Genomic DNA, 23,228 nt, shown 5'->3' on the forward strand with positions numbered 1-23,228 from the left:
TTCTTTCAGAGAAGAGGCTGTTCATTTTCAGAAGTGAGCCAGAGAGATGCCAATAGGCTAGAGTCTTTAAGATGGGTTCAAGATTACCAAAATTCAATTGTTCAAGTCTCACCTTATCACATTCTGCAGACTCTACCTAGATCTCTGAATGTCATCCCTGCACTTTCTCTTTCACAATACAGCCCTTCGTGATAGAAGCATATATGTATGTCTATGTATGTATGTATGTATGTACACACACACACACAAATAATAATATGGATATGTAGAGAGAAAATCTCTGTACTGGAAAGCAAGGGAACTGGGCTGAGGTGCAACTCAACAACTTAACTCTGGTTCTGTTCCTGGGTGATTGCATTTGTTCAGCTTTGACCTCATTTGCAGAATAGAAGGGTATGATCAAGACATTCTAGAGGAGGTGGGATCCAGTTCTAAATTATCATGATACAGGGAAAACATTATTAATGAATTTTTTTAGTGATTATGGTTAGAATCACCCATGATTAACTATAGGAGTCTCCTTTTATCATGGGGAATACATTCTAAGACCACATTGAATGCCTGAAACCCAGAACAGTACCAAACTATCTTATTTAGCAGACTATTCTTTTTCTATAGATACATACCTATGACAAAGTTTAATTTACAAAATAGGCACTGAGAGATTAACAATAACCAACAATGAAATAAAATAAAACATAATTGGTTTATTATTTGCTATAATAAAAATAGCCTGAATTAAATTTAAAAGCCACTTGTAGCTAGTTGCTTTTTATTGAACAGTGTAATGTTTGGAATATCTAAAATTATGAATGTGCAACAATTAGAAAGGCTCATTATTATGACAGACCCATGTTTTAAAGCTGAAGTTTTTGCTAGATTGTTACAGAATAATAGAAGACCTCAAAGTAGAAACAGATTTTGGCCTGAGAGTAAGCATGAAGTGTTCAGGGCTGCGCTGGCATTTTAAAACTGATGGAGGCTTATATCCCAACACAAAGCACACGAAATTCTTTTACACTATCATCAATAGATTTATCTTCCATAAACCCAAACTCAGAACAATATTTTGTTGAAAAGAGAATTGCAAAGCAGCGAGCAACTATCAATCTAACCAATATATTATGGTTTCTATTCCACGACACAAAACTAGGGCAGTCAAATATCACCGAGGGATGTTTGGAATGCTTTCGGAACAATTTGGGTGCTCAATTTGTCCGACTCCACTTTGGAGAGGTCAAGTTTGCATTTGTATTTGAAAACACTATAAAATTCCAGGAAAACACTTGTGTCACAAAGGAGATGAATGCCATTGGAAACATCAATCAGAAACATGTAACTGAGGCTCTGAATACAATTATGAGAAACAAATAAATCAAACTGGGCAGACTGCCCAGAAAGAACAGTCAGATGCAAACTTTGAAGAGAGACAGAGAGGCAGAAGATGAAGGGGCGCGGATGGCTGGGAGGAGAGGGAGACAAGAGCAAGAGAGAAGGGGAACTGCAGCTGAGGGTGAGGAAAGGGCAGGCAAGACTGACCAGAGCAGGAAGAATAATAAAACAGAAATGAAGGAGCCAATCAAGCAGAAGAGCCATGCCCAAGGTCTCCAATGTATTCACTAAGGCCCTCATTTAGGCATTCCCATGAGGAACTGACATTCACACATACAAAATATACATGGTTTTTCTCCCAGAGTGACTTTATTAAAGATCTTAACAACTGTACACCAGCCTCCATTTTGGGATGAACTTTAACAGCAATAAAAACAGAGTTTTTCTAATTCCTGTGAAAAACTTCAGATGAATCCAAAATTTGCTGAGTACAAAGGAGTGTATTATTGTTTACAGATTTAACTTGTCCAATATAAACCAATAATAAATAGAGGAAAATATTCCCTGTCCCATCTCCCCCTTGGGCTTGCAGCACATACAGAGAGAAAGCACATTCTTTCACTGGAATCTGGGACTTTATTCATCATCCTGTTTCCAATAAGACAGTAGCACTGCACTAGCTGGTCTTTAAGTCTGAGAACTACAAAACCTGAATGTCCAAAAAGTTGCAAGTCGAGTGATATAATCCAAAGAGGAGCAAATTCTGAGCTCTCAGAATAAACGAATGAAGTTTTTCGTTTCCAAAGTGAAGGTATCTAAAAGTATATCTACACACACCACCTAGATACATAATGGAAATGGACGGACCCACACTGGACAAGAAGATGTTGGTTCTCAGATAAATAATAATAATATTCCCTTCATCCTAGCCTACCCTCTAAGGATGCTCATAGGATGCTATCAGGATCCTTCCTATTAGAATGCTACTAGTGACAGCAACCTGTTCAGTCAGATCTAAGCTCTACCTCAGACACTACTAATGTAGCACCTTCCTCTTACTATCAATAAAGCCTTAAAAATCATTGAAGCCAGTGGACACAAAGTTCATTATATGTACAAATGAAAATGTCATAAAGAAACCCAATTTTTGTATGATTAGTGTGCACTAATAATTTTTAAAGCACCATAGCAATTAGGTTATAATCATTATTAGCTTCTAGTCATGCCTCTGTGATCAAGGAAGCAGCAGCATCAATGTACCTTAGACTTGATGAAACAAAGCACAGTGGACTCATAGCAATGATGGTTATGCACCAAGCATTACGTAGCCACTAACTCTGGCCAGTTCCCCAATAACTCTTTTTTCACTTTATTTTGTTTATTATTTTTTATGTGGTGCTGAGGATCAAAACCAGCTCTCCACATGTGCTAGGCAAGCACTGTACCACAACCCCAACCCCCGGATAACTCTTGGCAACAAGAACTGCTATGGACTTCATTTTCCAGAAGCAAAAATTGAGATCCAGAGAGGTTAAGCAACCTGCACAGGATCACACCACCACACCTAGTTTGAAACCTGGGAAGTCCAGCATCCATGTCTGCCCTGAGCAATCACACTCACTGTTGCCCCTGACACAGGGTTTTGCCCAAGTCATTTCTAGTACTGGGATACTTGTTAGTACCCAAAATGAATGCTCTAAACTGCATCACTAATAGAGTCCCATCCAGCTTTAAAACTTCAATTTCTCAGATATAAATAGGAGTACATCATATCCCCTTGTAGACCAGGTACCACATTTTTAAAGAAACAAATGTATCTCCTAAGTTTCTTACAGAAGGATACTATTTAATAAATGAATAAGTACTCACATGGACAAAGCTGAGGCATTTTTGCTTTTGGTTAAATAAATACAAGTTTTTAATAAAGCAAATACAGCAAATATTACCCTTTAGGAAACTTGACCACTACTTTGTACACCTTCTAATTCAACTACCTTTCAATTTTTATAGTGTTAGATACTGGAGGACACACTAAAAGTCATACCAAGTGAACATTTCAGAATCTGGCACACAGCATTTCATTTGATCTTGCAGCACTGAAATAGGACAAGTGCATACACATGCACACAGACACACACACCACACAACAACACACAGACACACACACACATACAGCACACAATATCACCTTCTTTGGTACAGTCAAAATTCCATAGTATTTCTCATTGCAGACTCTTGAAGGATGGACTTTTCCCCCACCAACCTCACAAACATTTAACAGTCCACTGACATATGAAATGGTGTAGAAAATTGCATATCAAGGTGTGACTCCCATGAACACCAGGTCTGTCTTCAAGTCACACAAACACTAGCCTCCGCCTCTGAGGAATGTCTAGATTTGCCCTAATAAAAACTGATCTCAGACTCTTTTTCAGATCTTTTATGCAACTAGTACTCACAAAGGAAAATCTCACAAAAACTAACCAGGTTCTGACTTCCCCCATCCAGTGCAAATCTGAAGCAATTCTCCAAAAGAAGGAGAAATAGAGCATAACTTGGGCTCTCCTGTGACAGCTTCTAGCAAGACAGGAATTTCCTGTTTCAAAAATGAATTCCAACATCTCTTTTTTTTTTTTCACTTTTCTCCTCTGACAGAATGTAATCAAAGCCAATCCACTGGTTTACTGGACCAAATCAGGAGAATTTTAAAGTAGTATGAAGAGAGTATTTGAGGTTTGGTCTGACTTATCTTTCTAATAAGAGACCTTCATCATGTCACCTGTTCTGTAAGCAAGACAGCCCAGATTCTAACTGGGGCTCTTTGGCTTCTGCCTTGTGTAAGCAGCAACACCCTGTCCCCATCGTGTCTTTTGGGGGCTTCAACATCAGCCTCTAAGTTCCTAGAGGGCACCTGCCCTTGGATTTGTCATTGTATCTCATGGGAGGCCAAGGAAGTGCTGACATATAGAAGAGTCATAAATATCCACTCACTCAATTAATTAATATAGGAATGAATGATTGAGATGAACAAATGCCCAAATGCATCAGTTTCTGAAAAAAAAAAAATTCTCTCTGATCCTGGGTAATACTGAGTAAAGCAGAGATGAAAGAACAGGTCAACTCCACTGGCCTCCAGCTCATGAGAAACTGGAGTCGATCAGCAGCTAAAGTGAGCAGGCAGCCTCCACCCAAGCCAGGCTGAAGTCACCTAGAGTTTTCCATGTGCTCCTCCCCTCCAGCCAACTGGTCAGAAACCCTGTAAATCCTATCCTTTCTTCATCTCCAAAACCCACCCCTCCCCTTAAATCATGCCACCCCAGCCCCAATTCTAGCAGTCCCCTGCTCTTACTGAGTTACCCTCCTGATCTCCCTCCACACATCACTGAAGGTCTTGATGGGGCTCCATGTCTTGCACCCCCTTCTCTCACCCAGGTTCACAGCAAATTGAAGAAGAAGAGAGTCAGGCAGAAAAGAAAACAGCAACTTTATTTCCAGTAATTCTGGGATAGAGGTTGTGGTTTTAGGTCTACAGCCAAGTGACTAATATTGAAGTGTCAGCAGCTCAAGGCCAATGGGTACGCCCATGGGTAGAAAAAGGGTTGCTCCCTGAGGACAGCCCCCTCCCTGGACAGCATGAAGCTGAGATGCAGAACTCATTCCTCCTGGATTCACCAGTCAGGTAAGTACTCCAGGCCTGGACATAAATTAATGATTCTCCTTTCACGCGGAAGGAAACAAAGGTTGGAGATGAGTGCCCTATAAACTGTAATCCACAGGCCTCTCCAGGGGTCTTTGTAAATCCACCCAAAGCTGCCCTTAACAGTGGCATGACTGATGCCATCTGCCTGCCTTCAGTGGTTTCCATGGCCATGTGAACCCTCTCCAGGTGTGAGGCTCAATTCTCATCACCCTCTCCTCCCTCATTGCCTATTGACTGGGTCCTGCCATGTGTCTGACCTCATATCATCCCCCACTCCCTTCCCAGCCATGCGTCATCTTTCCTCATCTTTCCAGACACAATTCAAGGCTCCCACAAATGAAAAGTCCAGTGAACATGCACATCTGACGTTCACCGTGGCTACGTTTGTGTCTCCTATTGTATGCTTCAACTTTACCATCCAAGCCTCCTTCAGAAAATTACGCTGTCCACCAGACTGTAAGCTCCTAAAGTCAAGAGCAATTTCAGAGAGAAAGAGAGAGAGAGAGAGAGAGAGAGCGAGCGATTGATTTAAACCAACCAGTACCTAGCACAGATCCTGGTATGCAGATACTCACTATTACTGGGTCAAAGACATGCAAGTGGCTAAATGCAAAGCAGGACACAAAAGTTCCATATGAATAAAATTCCAAGGTGCAGTGGAGCACTAGCAATAGCAAACAGCAGCATTTGACATATTTTCCCAGAGGTCAAGTATTATAAACAAAGACAAGCTAAGAGAAATCAAGTCATTCTAAAAATTAACACTGAACCAGGCCTGAATTGAGCAGGTTATGATGTGGAATCACATAGAAAGAATGTTTCCAGAAATGCAGCCTAACAAAAGGCACAAACCAAGTACAAGGAAAGACCTGCTTTGGAAACACAGTTTCCCAGTTTGGCCAGTCAAACTGGGTGCATAGAGATGAAGCTTGAGAGAAAATGAAAGGGGATCTGGCTACAGAGGGTGTAGGGCCTTGAGGACCAGGTGAAATAATTTTTATTTAATTCCAGACGACGGGAGGAAGAATGTTTTCTAAAGCAGTAGCTGATTAATTATGTCAGAGAAAGTATATAAAATCTGGATTCTTTTAATAGTGATACTAATGAGCTAATAATTTATTTTTCAATTAATTCCAAATTTCTCAGGATCATAGTGACTGAGTTTACAATAATTTGATAATCTCAGTGGAACATTATCTGAGTATAATAAAATGACTAATAAACTGTTTAGGATGATCATGAGATTACATATTAATTTGTAGTTATTTTTCATCTTGCTTATGACTCAATTCCTGCATATTTTGTCTGCCTAATGAATCTGTGCTTGTCATTGGCCCCTTGTGTAACAAGAACTGTATATTCCCCAGTTCTCTTAATGGCCAGTAACACAAAAAGTTGATTTCAAACAATAACAACTATGACCATCTGCTGTTTCTTTACTAATTCTTCTTTACTATGTTACTACCAATTATGGTGAGCTTCAAAGGTTGCCCTTCAAAGAATGATAGACAACCAGAAAAACAGAACCATGTAGGAATTACTGAGCTGCCTGGTTTCAGCACCAAAGTTGAACAATGGATCAGACAGGTAGATAGTCTCTAGATCCATGTGCAGCTAATTCTGAGCTACAACAGCAGGACAACTCTGGACAAATTCCATGCTGCCTCTTCAAAAGGAGCATCATCAGTAGCAACCAGGAGCAGGAAGCTTGGTTTTGGTCTTTCGACAACTATCGATGTGGTACCACACAAGTCACTTTAGTGTCTAGGGCTTTAATATCCTAATCTACAAAATGAAAGAATTAGACAATAACACCAAGCAGAAAACCGGTGCACTGTTACCTGGCAGTTGAAGGTTTCCTTCTAAAGATAGCTGGGATTCCCAGGAAGACAAACAGCATCCTACGCCAAATTCCTTGCTGTTGTGTGTTGGGTTCCCCCAGTCAACAGCCCCTAACATGATCTGAGTGGAGGTGGTCATTGGGAAATACCTTCAGGATCACACTATTGAAAGGCAAGAGCAGAAGGCAGATTAGACAAAGACAGAAGCTGGTTTGTGATCAGTTGTAGTATAAGACGCAGCCCATTCTAGGGGGAGGTCTGGACCAAGACAGCCCTTCAGGGTTGTCTCAAATTGTATGTGCCCCTCCCTCAGCTAGTCATTATATATAAGCTATAGGCCACCGGGGACCGAGACACTGTGCAGCTGGGACATGAATGAGCTAGTTCTGAGGGGACTATCTGGACCGGTACCTAGAGAGCCACTATATTATCCTCAAATCTTCTAAAAAGTAAGGAAATGAGAGAGAATCTTGGTGAAGGAGAGAGACATAGATTCAATGAAACAGCCAGACTTGGAAAATCTACTGAGTGTCCTCAAGCTGGCCACTGCTGTGACCTTGGCAGGGCTGCTTCATTTCTTTAGGCCTCAATCTCTTCCCTGGAAGGTGCTCTGAGTTGCTTTCACCACTGAAATTTCCGTGACTCCATTCCATATTTCACATTTCGTTCTTGGTCAGTTTCCAGAGCTCTCTTATTACCTACCGCAAAGCTGCCGCCGTCTCCTAAGCAGGGAGGGACACCAGAAGGCTCCAGTGGCATTTGAAGTTCACCTCTGTTAAGTGTGAAGACACGATCTTCAGCAACAGCAAATTCCCATCTCCACATGGCAGTGGACGCACAGCAAGCCCATGATTAAATGAGATTTGCAGGTGGCAACTTGGGAATTTCAAATTAGACTGAATATAATTATTCAGTTAGTTCTATCTTTATTACCCATGCTCCCCCTTGTGAGGCAATTTTCCTTATTGGAAGTAAAGCAACCCCAACCAAAGCATTTAAAATGATCCTTTTCCTGTTTTTATTAGCCAGTATCAAAGAAATGACTATTTGAAGCACAACCAAGGGGAGGGAATGGGGTTTTTATTGCTCAGTTCATGTTATTATGGATTTAGGAGTAGAGAAAGACTCCCTGGGGAAATACTGTCTCTCAAAACAAGCTTGCGGGGTAATCAACAGGAGAGGTGCCTCAAGAGAAGGGGAAAATATTAAGATATAATTAAATAAGCAAAGTAGATACAAAATAAAATGTAAAACATACACTTTCAGGACAGAAATGTCATTTTCTTGAAACTGACGTTCAGAGCAGTATTCTACACATAGTTATCCAAAAGAAGCTATGTCAGTCTTTCTGACCACTGGACCAGCTGTGGATCTTTAATCAAAACACACAAATGAGCATATGAGCATCTCCTGCACATCTAAATTTACACACACACTACTGTTTTGAAACAAATGCCACTCAGGCTCCCTGTCTTGCACAGTAAAATCCCCTTCACCTCTGAGACATCTGTCCATTCATCTGATCTGAACACACATCCAATAAGCAAGTGAAAACATCCAATAAGCAAGTAGGTATCAAGTCACAGAATGACTTCAGTGTGACCTCTGCACACCTTGGTCCCCAAGGCACAAGTGCCTGTACCCCAGCTCCACTTCCAAAGCCTCCCTAGTTGGGCCACTTCCTTCTCCTTCAGTCTCAGTCTCACAATGTTCCTTAAACAGATTCCATATTAATAAATTAAAATATGCCACCTCAATTTTAGTAGTATTTCTCAAAGTTCTTGCACAAGAATACTGCATATTTCTTTCTCCATTGACAGAAACAAAAACAGAATAATAGTGGAGTTTGTTCAATGATAGGAAATAGGAGTTCTAACAGTCTCATGCATGTGTATATCCCTATACATACTACAGATCAACACTATATTTTTTCTTATATTTCACTTCTGATTTTAAAAATGTGGAAAGCAAGAGACAGAAGAATATTTACTAGAAAGCATCCCAATTACAGCAGACACACTAGGTTTTTATATTTTGTAAGACAAATAGAAGAAAATTATAGCTACAAAGCCCCAAGATAAATTAGATCAATATGAATTGAGAAATGATTTAAAAGTCTGATCCTTTCATCCAGAGAGAGAATACAGAGCCAAAGGAAAGATGTCTCAAAGATCAAATTCTTAAGATGCTTTGTGAATTAATGACTTACTTAAGTCATCATAATAACCCAATTCACAAATCAATTGAAAAAAATACCAAACAAAATAATTTTCAATTAAAAAATACTTTGTAACGTTCTACTTAATAATAATCACTAAAAATAGTTGACAATACTGTATATTGGTGAAGTTGAATTCCTCAGTAATTGTCTTCAGCAATGCTTAAAAATACATATTTAATTTTTCTTAAATATTAATTATATTCTTTTTACCCAGAGGGAGGTGTAATTACATTGTTAAAAAATAAAGTTCCAGGGGCTGGTGCTAGGGCTCAGCCATAGAGTGCTTGCCTAAAATGTACGAGGCTCTGGGTTCAATCCTCAGCACCACATAAAAATAAATAAAATAAAGATATAAAAAAAATCACAATCTTTAAAAAAATAAAATAAAATAAATTTCCAACTTACAATATTCTCAAAACAAATGTATGTCCAAAGAAACTTTGTTTTTTAAGAGTAAAATGTACAAGTCTAAGAAAGGTTTCCTGAAAATATGATAGGGTTATTCACAGGCATTTTTCAGACCCAATACAGATCATGGATCCAGATTCATTATTTATTTGTTTAATAAAATGGCATTGAGGACCTACTGAGTGACCAGCATTATATCCATGGGAGGTTGAATAAATGGGATGAGCAATGAATAAACAAAGAAATAGAAAAAGAGATTAAACTAGAGGGTAGCAAATGAAGAGTAAGGCAAAGGCCAGCAGGATGAGATGGATTTCTAGCTAAAGGAGGACAGCAGCACAGTGACTTCTGATACCAAGCCTTCCTAATGGGCCTGCCAGGACCTAGACCTTTGGAAGACAGAAGGCGAGATTCAACAACAAAGGAAATGAGGAGACTAAGAGAATCAGGACTTAGTGACTCTGAGATTCCCCACTTGAGAGCTTATTTCTCTGATCTTTCCAGCAATAAAATAATTTTCTCTAAATGTCACAAGCAGAATGTCATGGTTTAGATATTAGATGTCCTCCAAAGCTCATGTGTAAATTAATGCAAGAACGTTTAGAGGTGAAATGGTTGGGTTAGGAGAGTCTTAACCTAATCCATGCATTTATCCTCTCATAGTTATTAACAGGATCATAACAGTATGTAGGTGGGGTGTGGCTGGAGGACACGTGTCACTGGGCCATGCCTGTGGCATTTATATTTTGTCTGTAGTGAGGAGAGCTAGCATGCTCCCACCCCCCACTCTCTTCTTCCCAATTGTCATGTCCTGAACTATTTTCTTCCACCATGATGTTCTTGCCTCACCTCAGGCATAGAACAACAGAGTTGGCCATCTATTGACTGATATCTGAAACCATGAGGCGCAAATAAATTTTTCCTCCTCTAAAATTATTCTCATCAGTCTTTTGGTCACAGCAGGGAAATGCTGACTAAACACAAGAGGTTTGCAAAAGGGGAGCCCCAGCAGAGTTTTATCAACTATCAAGTCACTCTAATGAAAAAATGTCATTTATCCGTGAACATTTATCTAGCAATAATTCAACCTGCATTCTTACTATAATTTCAAGACTACACAACTGCATTCTGACACATGGTGTAGCTCCCTCTGTGGAGAAGACCAATATAGAACACCAGGCTTCTCTTCTAGCAAAGCTGCAAAAGCAATTAAATGACACTTATCTTGACTTGCCAATCCCTATTTCATCATTATGTGGATACAACTTAAAATACTACCAAGAATTCCTAGTAATAAGCCTCGCACGACTATACTCACTATATTCACTATAATTTATAGTCAGCATGACTCCTCCACCTAATCTTTATTTTAAATCAAGGAAGTCATTTACTCTACCAAGGCCTCAGTTTCCTTATCTGTGAACTGGGGATAATGTTAGACATAGACCCCAGACACATGAGATTAATTTCTGATTGCTTTATAGTTTACAAAGCAATATCATAGACATCACTGAGAAGCCTCCCAGGGGCTAACAAAACAAGAAGGGCAAATTCTCAAATACATGTTGAAATAATCCCTCCCCATTCACTGACATTTAAAATCTATAGTTTTAAAACTAAAGGGAAACTTAAGATAAAAATTCCAAACTATTGAGGAAAGAGTGTGCATTTTTTTCTCAGCCCTCCATTTGCTTTTGTTTGAGAGCAAGTACACAAAGGCTATCCCCAAGTAAAGGGCTATCTCAGCACAAAAATCAATTAAAAGCAAATCATGGTCTGGAGAAGCCAGAGGACAACCTCTCAGGTCTGCTTTGCACTCTGCAGACTAAAAGAATATGCTAATTATTTTTTATGGATACTAGATAGCTGCCAATTTGTCATCAGATTGTTAACCTAATGAGCAGTTAATCGTCCTTTGGAAAGCAATGCAAAGTAAACCAAAAGCTTCCTTCAGGAGGTGTCTGTCATTTTTTATCACCAACTCCATAAAACTGTCACTTACTCCCCCCCCCAACCCCCGCCCCACAACTCAGTCACTGCAATTCTTTGAAACACACAAATAAAACAAAGACTGGGAAAGTTCTGGCTACAATCCAAATGACAAGGTGAGAGGGTCACAGGCACAGAGAAGGGGACAGGGACTCCAGAGCAGCCACAGGGATTTCAGGCCTGGCTCTGCCACAGCAGGGCTCTGTGCCTGGGCAGGGCAACAGCCTTGAGCTTCTGTAATGACCGTTCCTCCTGCACTGAGTGTCCTAGACACGGCGAGATCACTGTGTGCAAGGTGCTTAATGAAGAAGTGGCACTTGGCAGGTGCATCCTACCATTATTAGGATGGTAGGAAATATAATCCACTTGTCAATACCAAACCTGTCAAATGTCTATTAATAATCATTTTTGCTTTATTAGTTAAATTTCTTTTTTTAAGAAAAGAAGTTAAGTAGAATGCTGGCTCTCTCCTTTACAGTACAGGGTAGCTGGGTTTCATTGCCCCAATTTGTCCTCTTCTTCCCTCTCCTATTACTCACGCTCTTTCTTCCTCCCTCCCTCCCACAGTCATACACCACCTTCCTCCCAGGGTCAGAGCTACTGTTGAAGGTTGGCGCATGGAAGACTTGGCTCTAATCTTGGAACTGGCCAAGATGCTCCCAGAATTTGACACAAGTACAGGAGGGAACCAAATGGTTCAACTTCACGTAAGCAGACTTTTCCTGATCTCTCCACCTTGTCAAAAAAAAAAAAAAAAAAAAAAAAAAAAAGTGGCTTGCTTGCAAGGTCAATCCACAAGTATAAGAGAAATTCCTGAAATTTTTCTCCAGAAATTCTGATTGTCTTTCCTCTGCTACATTTTCTTGGAAAATGCAGCAAAGGAATTTACCACAGCAAGAGTAGCAAACAAAAAATGTTTTAATAACATTTCTCCACATTGCTCAAGGGTTCTGAAGTTACAATTATGAGTTCATGCCGTGTGAACAACTGTTTTTCATTTTGTTACTGGTTTAAGAATTCAAATAGGGATTGATAGAATGAGCACATCCAATGGACAACCTAATAGAGATTTACGGCTCCAGAAATGGTCTACAATTCCTCAACCGTGGAATGGAGAAAATGTTGACCATGTGTTTATATTTCATTACCGAGGAAAATTCAGAGATGGTTAGTGATTATTTCTGTCAAAAGTTTTAAAGCTGTACCTCTTTGGGGTATTAACAAGCACAGATTGGAAGTATCTGCCATTTGCCTTTCATTCCCCTTCCCTGAAGCCTGAGGGCTTGGGAAGCACCCAAGTTGGCCAGGCATTTCTGCCACTGCACGGAAGGGTACCAAGGTCCCCACTTCTACAGAATCCACAGGAATCACTTTCCATGAACCAAACCACATGAGAAATGGAACACGAAGACTTAGGAAAAGAGGGGAGTTGGGGAGAGTCTCCAAACAAAGTATTTAGTTTCTCCTAAGTGCCTGAGCTCTTCCTTCTCCAAGTAACCTGTTTTTGTCGCTTTGCTATTGGAAGAAATAAACATCATTTAGACATTTCAGGAATTGCAGACCCATTCTGAGCTGTCATAATTTGGCGCATACCTCCTCCCACTGACCACTTGTTCTCACATTTAGCACACGGAGGCTCGGGGTCTCCTGTGAACCAGCACTCACTACCTTGTTCTGAAATTGTGGACTGGTAGGGTTTAGAGGAGGTTAGAGTGCTACCCCAACAGGTTTATGTGATAAAATGTAATCCCCATGATAAGGTATTAAAAGGGTGGACACTTAATCTGACTATGGTATAAGAAGGGGGGTGGGGGCTTTAGGAAGCAATTAGGTTTAGATTCAGTCATCAAGGTAGAGCCCCATGATTACATCTTCCTGGCTTTTTAAGGAAAAAAAAGAGAGAGAGAGAGAAACCAGAACACATAAACGCACACTCCCTATCTCTGGCCATGTGGTGTTTGTTCTGTGCCACCTTGGGACTCTGCCAGAGAGAAGGCCATCACCACTTATGGGCCCTTGGATCAAAACTGTGGGTCAAAACAAATCTCTTCTCTTTATCAGTACCCAGCCCCAGGTATTTTATTATAGGAAAAATAAAATGGTTGAATATACTGGCCTCCATGCCTAGCTTCTCAATTAGACTCAGTATTTCTGTAGAGCAAATCTTATCTAAATGCAGTGAGTGGATGGAAGAAGAGGTCTAAATTTCTGTAGGTACAACAAGCAAACCAAGCAAAAAAAAAAAAAAAAAAAAAAAAAAAACTACCATGTTAGTCAGCTTTATGTTGCTTCAACAAAATGCTTGACAAGAACAACTTAGAGAAAAAGTTTATTTTGGCTCATGATTTCAGAGGTTCAGTCCTTGGCTAGCTGACTCCATTGCTCTAGGCCTGAGTAAAGCAGAACTTCATGGCAGAAGGGGTTGGCGGAGGAAAGCTGCTCAGCTGTAGCATCCAGGAAACAGAAAGTGAGGTGCCAGGTACAAAATATAAACCCTAAAGGCATGCCCCCAGTGACCTTCTTCCTCTAGCCACACCCCATCTACAGTAATCACCCCGTACAGTAATCCTTACAAATTATCACTACTCCATCAAGCAGACTGACACACTGACTAGGTTAAGTTCTTATAAAATCTAATGATGCACTTTCGGCGGTTAGGTTACCTATCTAAACCATAAGAATACAGTCTGGGAAGTTCAGGTGATGATGACTTTATCATCACACAGAAGGAAGAGCAGCTGCTCTGACCCTCTCAGCAGACAGTGGGCTGCACAGGTGTCTCTGAGCTTCTTGAGGAAGATGTTCTCTCTGTGTGGTTATAGTCAGTTCATAGCTTCTGATCAAATTTCAGTAACCAGTAATATGAAATAAAATCTCATATACAAAGTTAAAACACTGAGTCAAGTCACTCAGCATAAGCACAACTAAGGGTCTTGCTTTGAATTTAGTAAGTCCACATGTTCTAGGGTAATAATAAAAAGGAACAAAGATAAGTGTGAGAAATAGAAAGCCTGGTGGTCCATTTTCAGAATATATAGTATTTAGCCTTAAAGGTAAAATTGGGATGTAAGAAAGGCAGCCGGAGGGGAAACAGAGCAGAATGAAAAGTGACATGATAGCGCCAGAGCCTGTGGATGTGCAGATCCAAAGACCTGATCAGGCCCTGAACGGACAGGAGGTCGGGGGCGGCCTGACCAACAGAGAGAAACCTCTGTGTTAAGAAACAGTGACTTCGGTGAAGAAGAGCTGTGTACATGTCAGAATACATTCAACCCAAGAAGACGTCCCCCACAAGAGAACAGAGGGAGGTGGGAACAACTCAACGTATATTTCTTTAAATAACCCAATTAGCCATTTTGAGCTTCCCAACCTATATCCAATCATTGCCATTTGTTTCAGACAGCATTCTCACCACTGTGACTAAAAGACCCAACCAGAACAATTGTAGAGGAAAAGTTTATTTAGGCGCTCCCAATTTCAGAGGTCTTAGTCCTTAGACAGCAAGCTCCATTCCTTGGGGCTCCAGGTGAGGCAGAACATCATGGCAGAAGAATGTGGCAGAGGGAAGCAGCTCACATGATCAGGAAGCAGAGAGAGACTCCCACTCTCCAGATACAAAATATATACCCCATAGCCACACCCCACCTGCCTGTAGTTACCACTCAGGTAATCACATCAGGGATTAATTCACCAATTAGGCTAAGGCTCTAACCCAATTATTTTTCCTCCAAACCTTCTTGCATTGTCTCACATGTGAGCTTTTAGGGGACACCTCATATCCAAACCATGACACCATTTTAGCTATGGCTTTTCTCTTTGCCCTCCGAAATTTTAAAATTAGCCAATTGCTTAGATGGTAACCCTGAGCTCCTCAGAGCAAGGGACATTGCTGTCTTAGAGATAAAAACAGGTGGACTTCCTGCAAGTGTACTTGCTTGCTAGACTTTGTGTGGTAGCACAACCTTCTGCTGAAGTAAAGTTTACCTTGCAGAGCTACTTCCAAGTATGTGCTGATTCCTTGAGGCACAGATATTTCTAACATAACTATAAGGAGAGTTGGTAGCCTCCAGTGTACTGAAAATAAGTCATTTATCAACCCTGATTTTTGGTGCCAGGGGTTCCAAAGGTTCCTTTCCCACAGAAGGCAGGGAAATAAACATGTTCAGTAAATCTGTTAGCTAAAATCTATTCAGATATAAGCATCTACATATCACACACATACACATACACACACACACACACACACACACACACACACACCACAGAATTAACCCCACCCCGAAGTGAGAAGAGTTCATTTTAATTGGTAACTAAAATGATAGAGATGAATTACACAAAATAAAATAGAAACATAAGTTAGAGCTAAATAATACACCATCAAACATAATGCCACGTGACAGAATGTTTTCAAGGGGACTTGGTTTAGGGACAGATACTTAACAATCTTACTCCAAGCAGATATCTACAGGTCCTTCACTGTGGTCACCTTACATGCTGAAGATACCCTCCCTCTCCAGCTAGCCCTGCTCAGGTGTGCACAGCTCTAATCGTGACCAAAGTCTCCCTGTGACTTAGATACATCGGGCTTTGCTCAGTGCTCTGAAATTTAATTTTCACCATGACAGCTTTTCAAATGTTATGTTTAAGGTAAGAAGTTTCTAATCTTCATTTATTCTTGTCTTCATTCATCGGAGAATTTATTTACTCTAGCTTTCATTTCAGATGCTGTCACATATTGAAATACATCCCCAAAGGCATCTTAAATTTACATCTAGAAGGTTCTACGTCTCCAACAGCCAACCAAGTCCTGAGAGCAACTCCCAGAGATAATAATGGACATAGACTAAGGGCAAAAGTGATTCTTCATTACTCAGTATCTATCCAGAATGTATTCTGCTTCAAATGTCAGAGAGAGTTAAGACAAAATTTATATGAGTTGATTCCTAAATGGAAAAAAATTACCTCTCTTTTCTCCCTTTCAATTTAAAAAGTTCAAAAACATTTCCCAACTCTGAAAATGTCTTCTCACTGTCAGACCAAATGTGGTATTGAGAGCTGAGCTAATGCTTTTGTTTGAACCAAACAGTGGAACACTATCTTTAATCTTCTGATTTGAAACCAGAATGGGATTTATGTACTGGAGGCAAATCATGAAGACCTTCCATCTAAAGATGAATCACAGTCATCTCTGAAGGTATCTTCAGGCCAATGTGTACATCTCCAGTAAGTTAGATGCATTCACTAATCAAAGTGTACACAGGACATTATGTTTGAAGAGTGTTTCCTGGGCCACTTTCTCCCTTCTGCCATATGCATTTGAAAATTATCTGATATGCCTGGATGAAGCAGATTAGCAAAGAATCTGGGCAAAAGCTATGCCCAATGACCAGACTGAGTCTGATCCAAGATGGCTACTATAGAAGGCCAATGGTGATATCCTTTGCATAAAATAATAATTTGTATCCTCACACATTGCATGGGTCTGAATGTATTCCCCAAAAATTCCTATGTTGAAACTTTAATTCAATTTGATAGCACTTGGAGATGGGATTTATGAGAGGTAATTAGGTCATGAGGGTGGAGTCCTCAGAAATGGGATTAGTGCACTTATAAGTCAAAGCCAGAAAACTAGCTGGCTCTCTTTCTCCACGGCCTTGTGAGGATACAATGAGAAGCTGCCAATCTGCAGAAGGAGGCCCTCACCAGAACCCGACCATACTGGCACCCTGAATTCTGACTTCCAGCCACCAGGCTATGGGAGAAAATTTCTGTAGTTTCTAAGCCATCCAGTGTATGGTCCTTTGTTACATCAACTCCAACTGACTAAGACAAGCATAAAGAGGGCTCACCTCAGCTTCAAAACAGCAACAGGCTACTTGGATCCTCAACTTTCAGTCCCTTGTTACTTTAAGTGTTGGTCTAAGTGCCAACTTCTCAATAAGATCAACAGTGACTAATTGGAATTGCAAAACCTTCTTCCTCCCACACTCCCAATTTTCTTAACCTGCCAGTTTTCTTCATTCAGATACTCTAGCCCTTTGTGAGATGCCACATGGCTTACTGAATGACTCTGTATGTGTGTTAGTTGTTTGTTGTTCTAATTCCCTTCCTTTCCAAAACCAACAACACACAGAGGGAGATGAAATTGGAAAGGGCCATATCTTGTCTCTATTTACTAACTTACCAAACGTATTTAGGAGTTCCTGGCAAAGATGGAAGTAAAAAGTCACCCTGTATTGGTTGATGAATGAATCAATGACTCTGTGCTTAGAGCTGGAGAGTCCTCATTCAGTCCATACTCGGTGCATAACTCTGAAGCAACTACCATCTTTCCAGGCCTTGAGTTTCCTCATTAGAAAAATGGGGTACATGAGTCCCTACCTCTTAGGATCATGGCGAAGATGAGTGAGGCAGTGCAAATCAAGTGCATGGAATCGTGCCTTGACGTGGTAAATTCACAGTAAGTGTTAGCTGCCATCATTACTGTTGTTCCGATTGATTACCCAAAGTGGTGATGATTTCCAGTCTCAGGCAACTGGCCTGTCACCTGGCAGCATGGATCTAAGATGAGGAAAAGGTCCATGGTAGAGCAGAGGACTACTAGGGGTCAAAACCCAGGGTTAAGGCTTCACCAGCTCCAATCCAACAATATCCAGGCCTTTGCAAAGGAGCTGTTAACAGCATAAGTGCTCCTGCCTCGGACCTGCTGAAGTAGCATAAACATAACACTGAAACCACTGAGTAAGTGATGGTGAGGCTCAGAAACCTTAAAAGGCAGGGAAGGCAGCTCCCTCTTCCTACTGGAACTGAGATTTGTTTATTTGGCTTAACTGGAGTCAGAACTAATGGTTCTAATGGCTTGGAATCCCCCAACTCATTCTCCAGATTTCTACACATGGACAGTAACTTATACTTTCTGAAAGATGATAAAGAAGAGAAAAAATGGCCCTCCATAAAAGAAATTACCAGAACATACTAATCATTTAGACATTCGCTTATATTTCTAGAAAGCTAAAGATCGAGAATGGTATGGTTCCTTCCAGGAGCAAAATCCAAGTCTGCTTAAAGTCCATAAGAGGGAAGACTGCAAGCTGGACCATTAATCTGCATGTTCACTAAGGATTTAGAAAAACAAAACACTTTGGAAATATCCTTTGTCTCCTTACAAATACCTTTGATCTAGGGGAAAGTCAATGTTTAGGGACCTATGAGTTAGGAAGGGAGCAGAGTCTCAGTGCAGACCATAGATGAGAAAGAGGGATGGCAGAAGGGGGAGGGATGCTTACTGATATTTTGCCAGTAAACGTCTTAACTTCCCTATTAATTAGGACACATCTTTTCAAGGTTAAGTTGTCTCTAAGTGGACCATTAAAGCATTATGAGGACCAAATGAAACAAATGAGGGCACATTCAAGGAAGAGATGATGAAAATCATGTCACAAAGCAACGTCTCCCTTCACTTTACAGAAGAAAGGCCTCAAGAGTTAAAGCTGGAATTAAATTCCACACTCCCAAGTTGACGCTCTGTCCTCTGCACAAGAACTTCCCAAAGCTGTAACCAGTACATGATAAATGATTGGGCAAGTCCAGAAGGAACCCAAGGTTTTCACTATGTGAGGCCGACTCTATTAACCCTTGAATTACACTGAATTGGAAACTTCTACCCCATTGCACCTGCTCAGGTAAACCTCAAAAATAACTTTTTAAAAATGAAGGTATTTTCCAAGAGCAGAAGGAAGTGAGATTACTGATAAATACTTAGTTTAAAGTTCTAACAATTCAACAATATTTGTAGTATTCAAAGGGCATTTGCCTGGTGCTGTCAACTACTATTAATTAGTAAATTGTATTTAACTTACAGATTTTTGGAGTACACATGAACACCAATGTCATATAGTTAAGTAGTCTCACTGCAGTCTATTAGTAGGCATTCATTGATAATCTCCTCTTATGATTGAAATATGTCATGCTGAAATTGCACTAAATCTGGAAAATGATCTTAATTCTCAGTTTCCTTCTATAGTAGAAATACTGTGTCCACGGATTACTTTCACTTTAAAAAAAATAACATTTTAAATAAGAAAAATGGTACCAATCCACCAAATTCCAACAGGCTTATTTACATAAATTTTATCATGCCATAACACAACACAACAAAGTTGACTATACCCAATTATATATAACTTCACTTAGGAGCAGCCACAGGATTGGGGAGGGGGTGTGAAAGGGAAGAAAATGTGATGTTACTTCTGCTTCTCTGTTCTTCCCTAGCCTGTCTATTGCAGAGGAATCTTGACACACTTGAAAGGAAGTGATGAAAACTAAACACATTGTGCCTCTCCAGCCAAAACGCACAGTTACATCCCAAAGCCTCCTATTGGTCCCCTCCAATCAGCTGAGCATCAGAGGTTTTTCCTATAAAAAGTCCACAGTGCATCTAAATCTGATCCCAGTAAAATTTGTCTTCAGTTGAAGTGAAAATGCAGAGGTAGCATTTACGGGTAACAGCTGGGGAACATTAGTTCCCTGTCTCTCCTTTTCTCTCCCAAGGGTTGAAAACTCTGCTGTTCAGACAGGAAGTCGTCATATACCACACACTGCACAATATGAGATAGCTGGGAGGGAAGAACAAGTTGCTGAGGATTAGGAGGGTGGTGGAGGGGTTTTGTTCAGTAGTGACTCTAGATTCTTCTTGGGCTGCCCTTTTCTCTGAGCGTTCAAGTAACATACTGTGTGCACACCCAGATTGACAAGCACACACTACAATGACTGAAAGTTTTTTCCCCCTTGAGAACTTAGAAGGCTTAATACTACATTTTTCCAAACATTTTAAAATATTGTTTCAAAGACAATTTGGGGAGTGGCCAAGATTCTCCAATAATCTTTTCTGGCATACTTTCATATTTGCTATGGAAAAAGACGATCTTTAACTTAAAAGAAAATACTAAAATTGTTTTAAAAATAAATGCCCAGAATAAGGTTGGATGCATATAAGTGTATGTACATACACACATATATGTACACACACATATACATACGTATTCATATATATGGAATTCTAAACATGACGATCTGGAAAAGAATGATTTATACCAGAGGTTCATGTAGATATAGGGTTTTTAAGGCCCGTCCTGCTTTAACTTCACAAAGCTGTGAAGAAATGAAACAGATAGGAGCAGGAGGAGAGACACCCACATTATGTGGCTTCAGCTCCAGTCTTTGAACAGGATGATAAGAGTTTCCTTCGCACCACATGCTGAATAGCTGTTCTGCATTCCTACCAGTCTGCAAGCTCTGGCCCCTCCTTTGAAACCGCCTGTCCACTGGGGCGGGTTGTAAAACCGACCCAGTCTCTTCCACTCCACTCCAGCCAAGTTCGCTAGATACAAGCCTTAACTTTTGAACTGCAGAAAATGCCTTTGCCTTTTGCGAATCGGGGGCATGCTGTTAATCAACTGGGTTAAAACACTATGGTTTTATGCAAAGAGGGGGAGGAGGAACGAGGGAGAAGCCAACCCACACATCCATCACCCTTTTAGAAGTAGGCGGAGTTTAAAGTTTCCCCAACTTCCAAGTTCCCACTTGACAGGCAATATTTCTGTGTAACTTCCAGCCCCACAAAACAGATGGTCCTTTGCCCGTCTCGAGCCCCAAGAGAACCCAAAACAAAGCTCCTGGCCACTCCATGCCTCGCGGGATCCATAGGTGGTTAATTTCACGAGGCTGTCAGCCCAGGGCAGTTAGCAAAGAATGGAAGCTTAACTTATTCCAGAAGTTTTTCCTGCTACAGGAAAGTCCAGGGGACTGGAGCACAAAGGCCTGGGAAAGTTTCACTACATTATTTTTCAACAACGTCTTCCGGCATCTGACAAACCACCATCCTAAGCCCCAGGTGTCCTGGGGAGGAGAGTTGAGACACACGTGTTCATCAACACAGCAGAGGGGCGACTCCAGCAGTCCCAGAGACAAACCTGGGAAGTTCCTTACGGGAACCCCCCACCCCCGCCTTGGTGGAAAAGAGCCCCTGGGTTAGAGACCCACTCATTGATCACTCAGTACCAAAGGGAAAGGTGATGGCCCAGACGTCGTGCCAAATGGGGATGCGCCACGGCAGCGAGCAGAGCCTTCCTTCCCAGCTGGGAGGGAGAGAGGAAGGAGCGGGGGACCGATCCGGGAGTCTGAAGACAGGCAGCCCACTCACCCTCACTGCCGTACTGTTTGCCATTGTTCGCGCCCATCCTGTCGCCGTCATGCCCGCCGTCTCCCCGGACACTGCATAGCTGGGCGCACCTCCTGCGCCTTGGGCCAGAGGAAAGCCTGTCCGACGGGACCGTTAGCTGCACATAGCCCCTCGCTCCGGGGCCGATCTCCGGCGGGGGGCGGCTCCTGGTCTCCGGAGGGAGGGGGCGCTCGGTCCCCTCCTGGCACCCTGATTGTGGCGGACCCGGCCAGCGACAGCCTCCTCCCCTCCTAGAATCCGCGCTCGGGGCCGGCGGGAGCAGAGTCGCCGAGAGCCCGCGCCCCGGGGCCGCCCCGAGGCTCGCCGCGCCGCCGCCGAGGGGTCCCCATGCGCCCGCCCCGATCCCCTGCGAGGAGCGCTGAGCCGCGCGGGCGCCCTGACTCCCTGGCGCCGCAGCCTCCTTCGGGCGCCCCTGCTCGCCCGCGGCTTCCCGGGGGAGGGCGCGGCGGCCACTTGTTGCGGGAGCCCCGAGTGAGCGGAGACTTGCGGCCCGGCGCTGCTCGCCAGCGGGCCGGACTTTTGTTAGCGCCAGGCGCCTCCTCTCGCCGCCCAGCGTCAATCACAGCTGGAGCCCGGGGGAGGAAGGCCGGCCCGGAGATGCGCGGCCTTTTAAAGAAACAGCGCGCCTTTTCGCGGCTCCAGCCCGGGGCCCCAGCGTTGGCGCCGGTTCTGCGCACCACCCGCGAACCATTTGGAGCGAAGGAACGTGCTGCTGGCTCGGGTTTACCATTGTTCTTTTATAGGCTTGGCCACCAATCTGTAAGATGAGTTTCCAGCCGTCGTTCTAAAACCCTGGGATTGTTTGCAAATATGGCCTATTTTAGGTGCTTGAGTATTTAAAATAAACATGATCAGTATCTGATTCTGCACATTTCAGGTGTACTCGCTGGCATTCTGCCGCGACTCCCCAAGTTTGGAGACTAAGGCGAGAAGTGGAGCAAAAGGTGGGAAAACTTGAGAGGAACTCAGTAGGCAGTGAGTCCCTGAACACAGATAGTACCCGTCCTGGAGAAGGAGGTTTCCTGGCTCAGAACTTTTAAGAGCTTCTGAGCCAGGAAGTGCATTTTTTCCTCCTCCTTCTATGACTTTTTTTTTTTTTTTTCTTGCTTGCTTTCTTGTGACTGGGGTTATCTTTTGTTTAATATCTTAGAACTTCTTTTGGAGATTTATAGGGCACGTGTACACCGTTAAAATGGTTCTTTGGTGTTTTCTCTATTAAACAGAAAAAAAAGGAAATTCTTAATGATTTATTCCCTTTCCAAGTAAATACCTAGAATTTTATAACATTACATCTCAGTAAAGACGAGGGTATTCATTGAACAAATTTCTTTGTAGGGAGGCAGCACATAGCAAGTTTCTACTTACAGGTGTTGGATGTTGTAAATTAAATTAAACGTACTTAATAATGCGTGTGCATATCACATATGGTACTTCAGCAGAAAATCAAGAGTTTTGTAATTATGAATTTCGTTAAGAGACTTGCAACCACATGCAAAA

General features: G+C 41.8%; 1 protein-coding gene across 1 annotated transcript in view; it reads right to left on the reverse strand.

The window, feature by feature from the left end:
* Positions 1-22,254, reverse strand: part of FBXL7 (F-box and leucine rich repeat protein 7) — a 379,223-nt gene extending 356,969 nt beyond the window's left edge. The window contains exon 1 of the mRNA XM_081287425.1: positions 21,693-22,254. Coding sequence (XP_081143551.1) covers positions 21,693-21,729 — 37 coding nt within the window. The 5' untranslated portion in view covers positions 21,730-22,254. The remainder of the gene's footprint in view (positions 1-21,692) is intronic.
* Positions 22,255-23,228: the final 974 nt, after the last annotated feature.

Source organism: Spermophilus citellus, assembly GCF_964194105.1.
Source record: "Spermophilus citellus genome assembly, chromosome: 1".
NCBI lineage: Eukaryota > Metazoa > Chordata > Mammalia > Rodentia > Sciuridae > Spermophilus > Spermophilus citellus.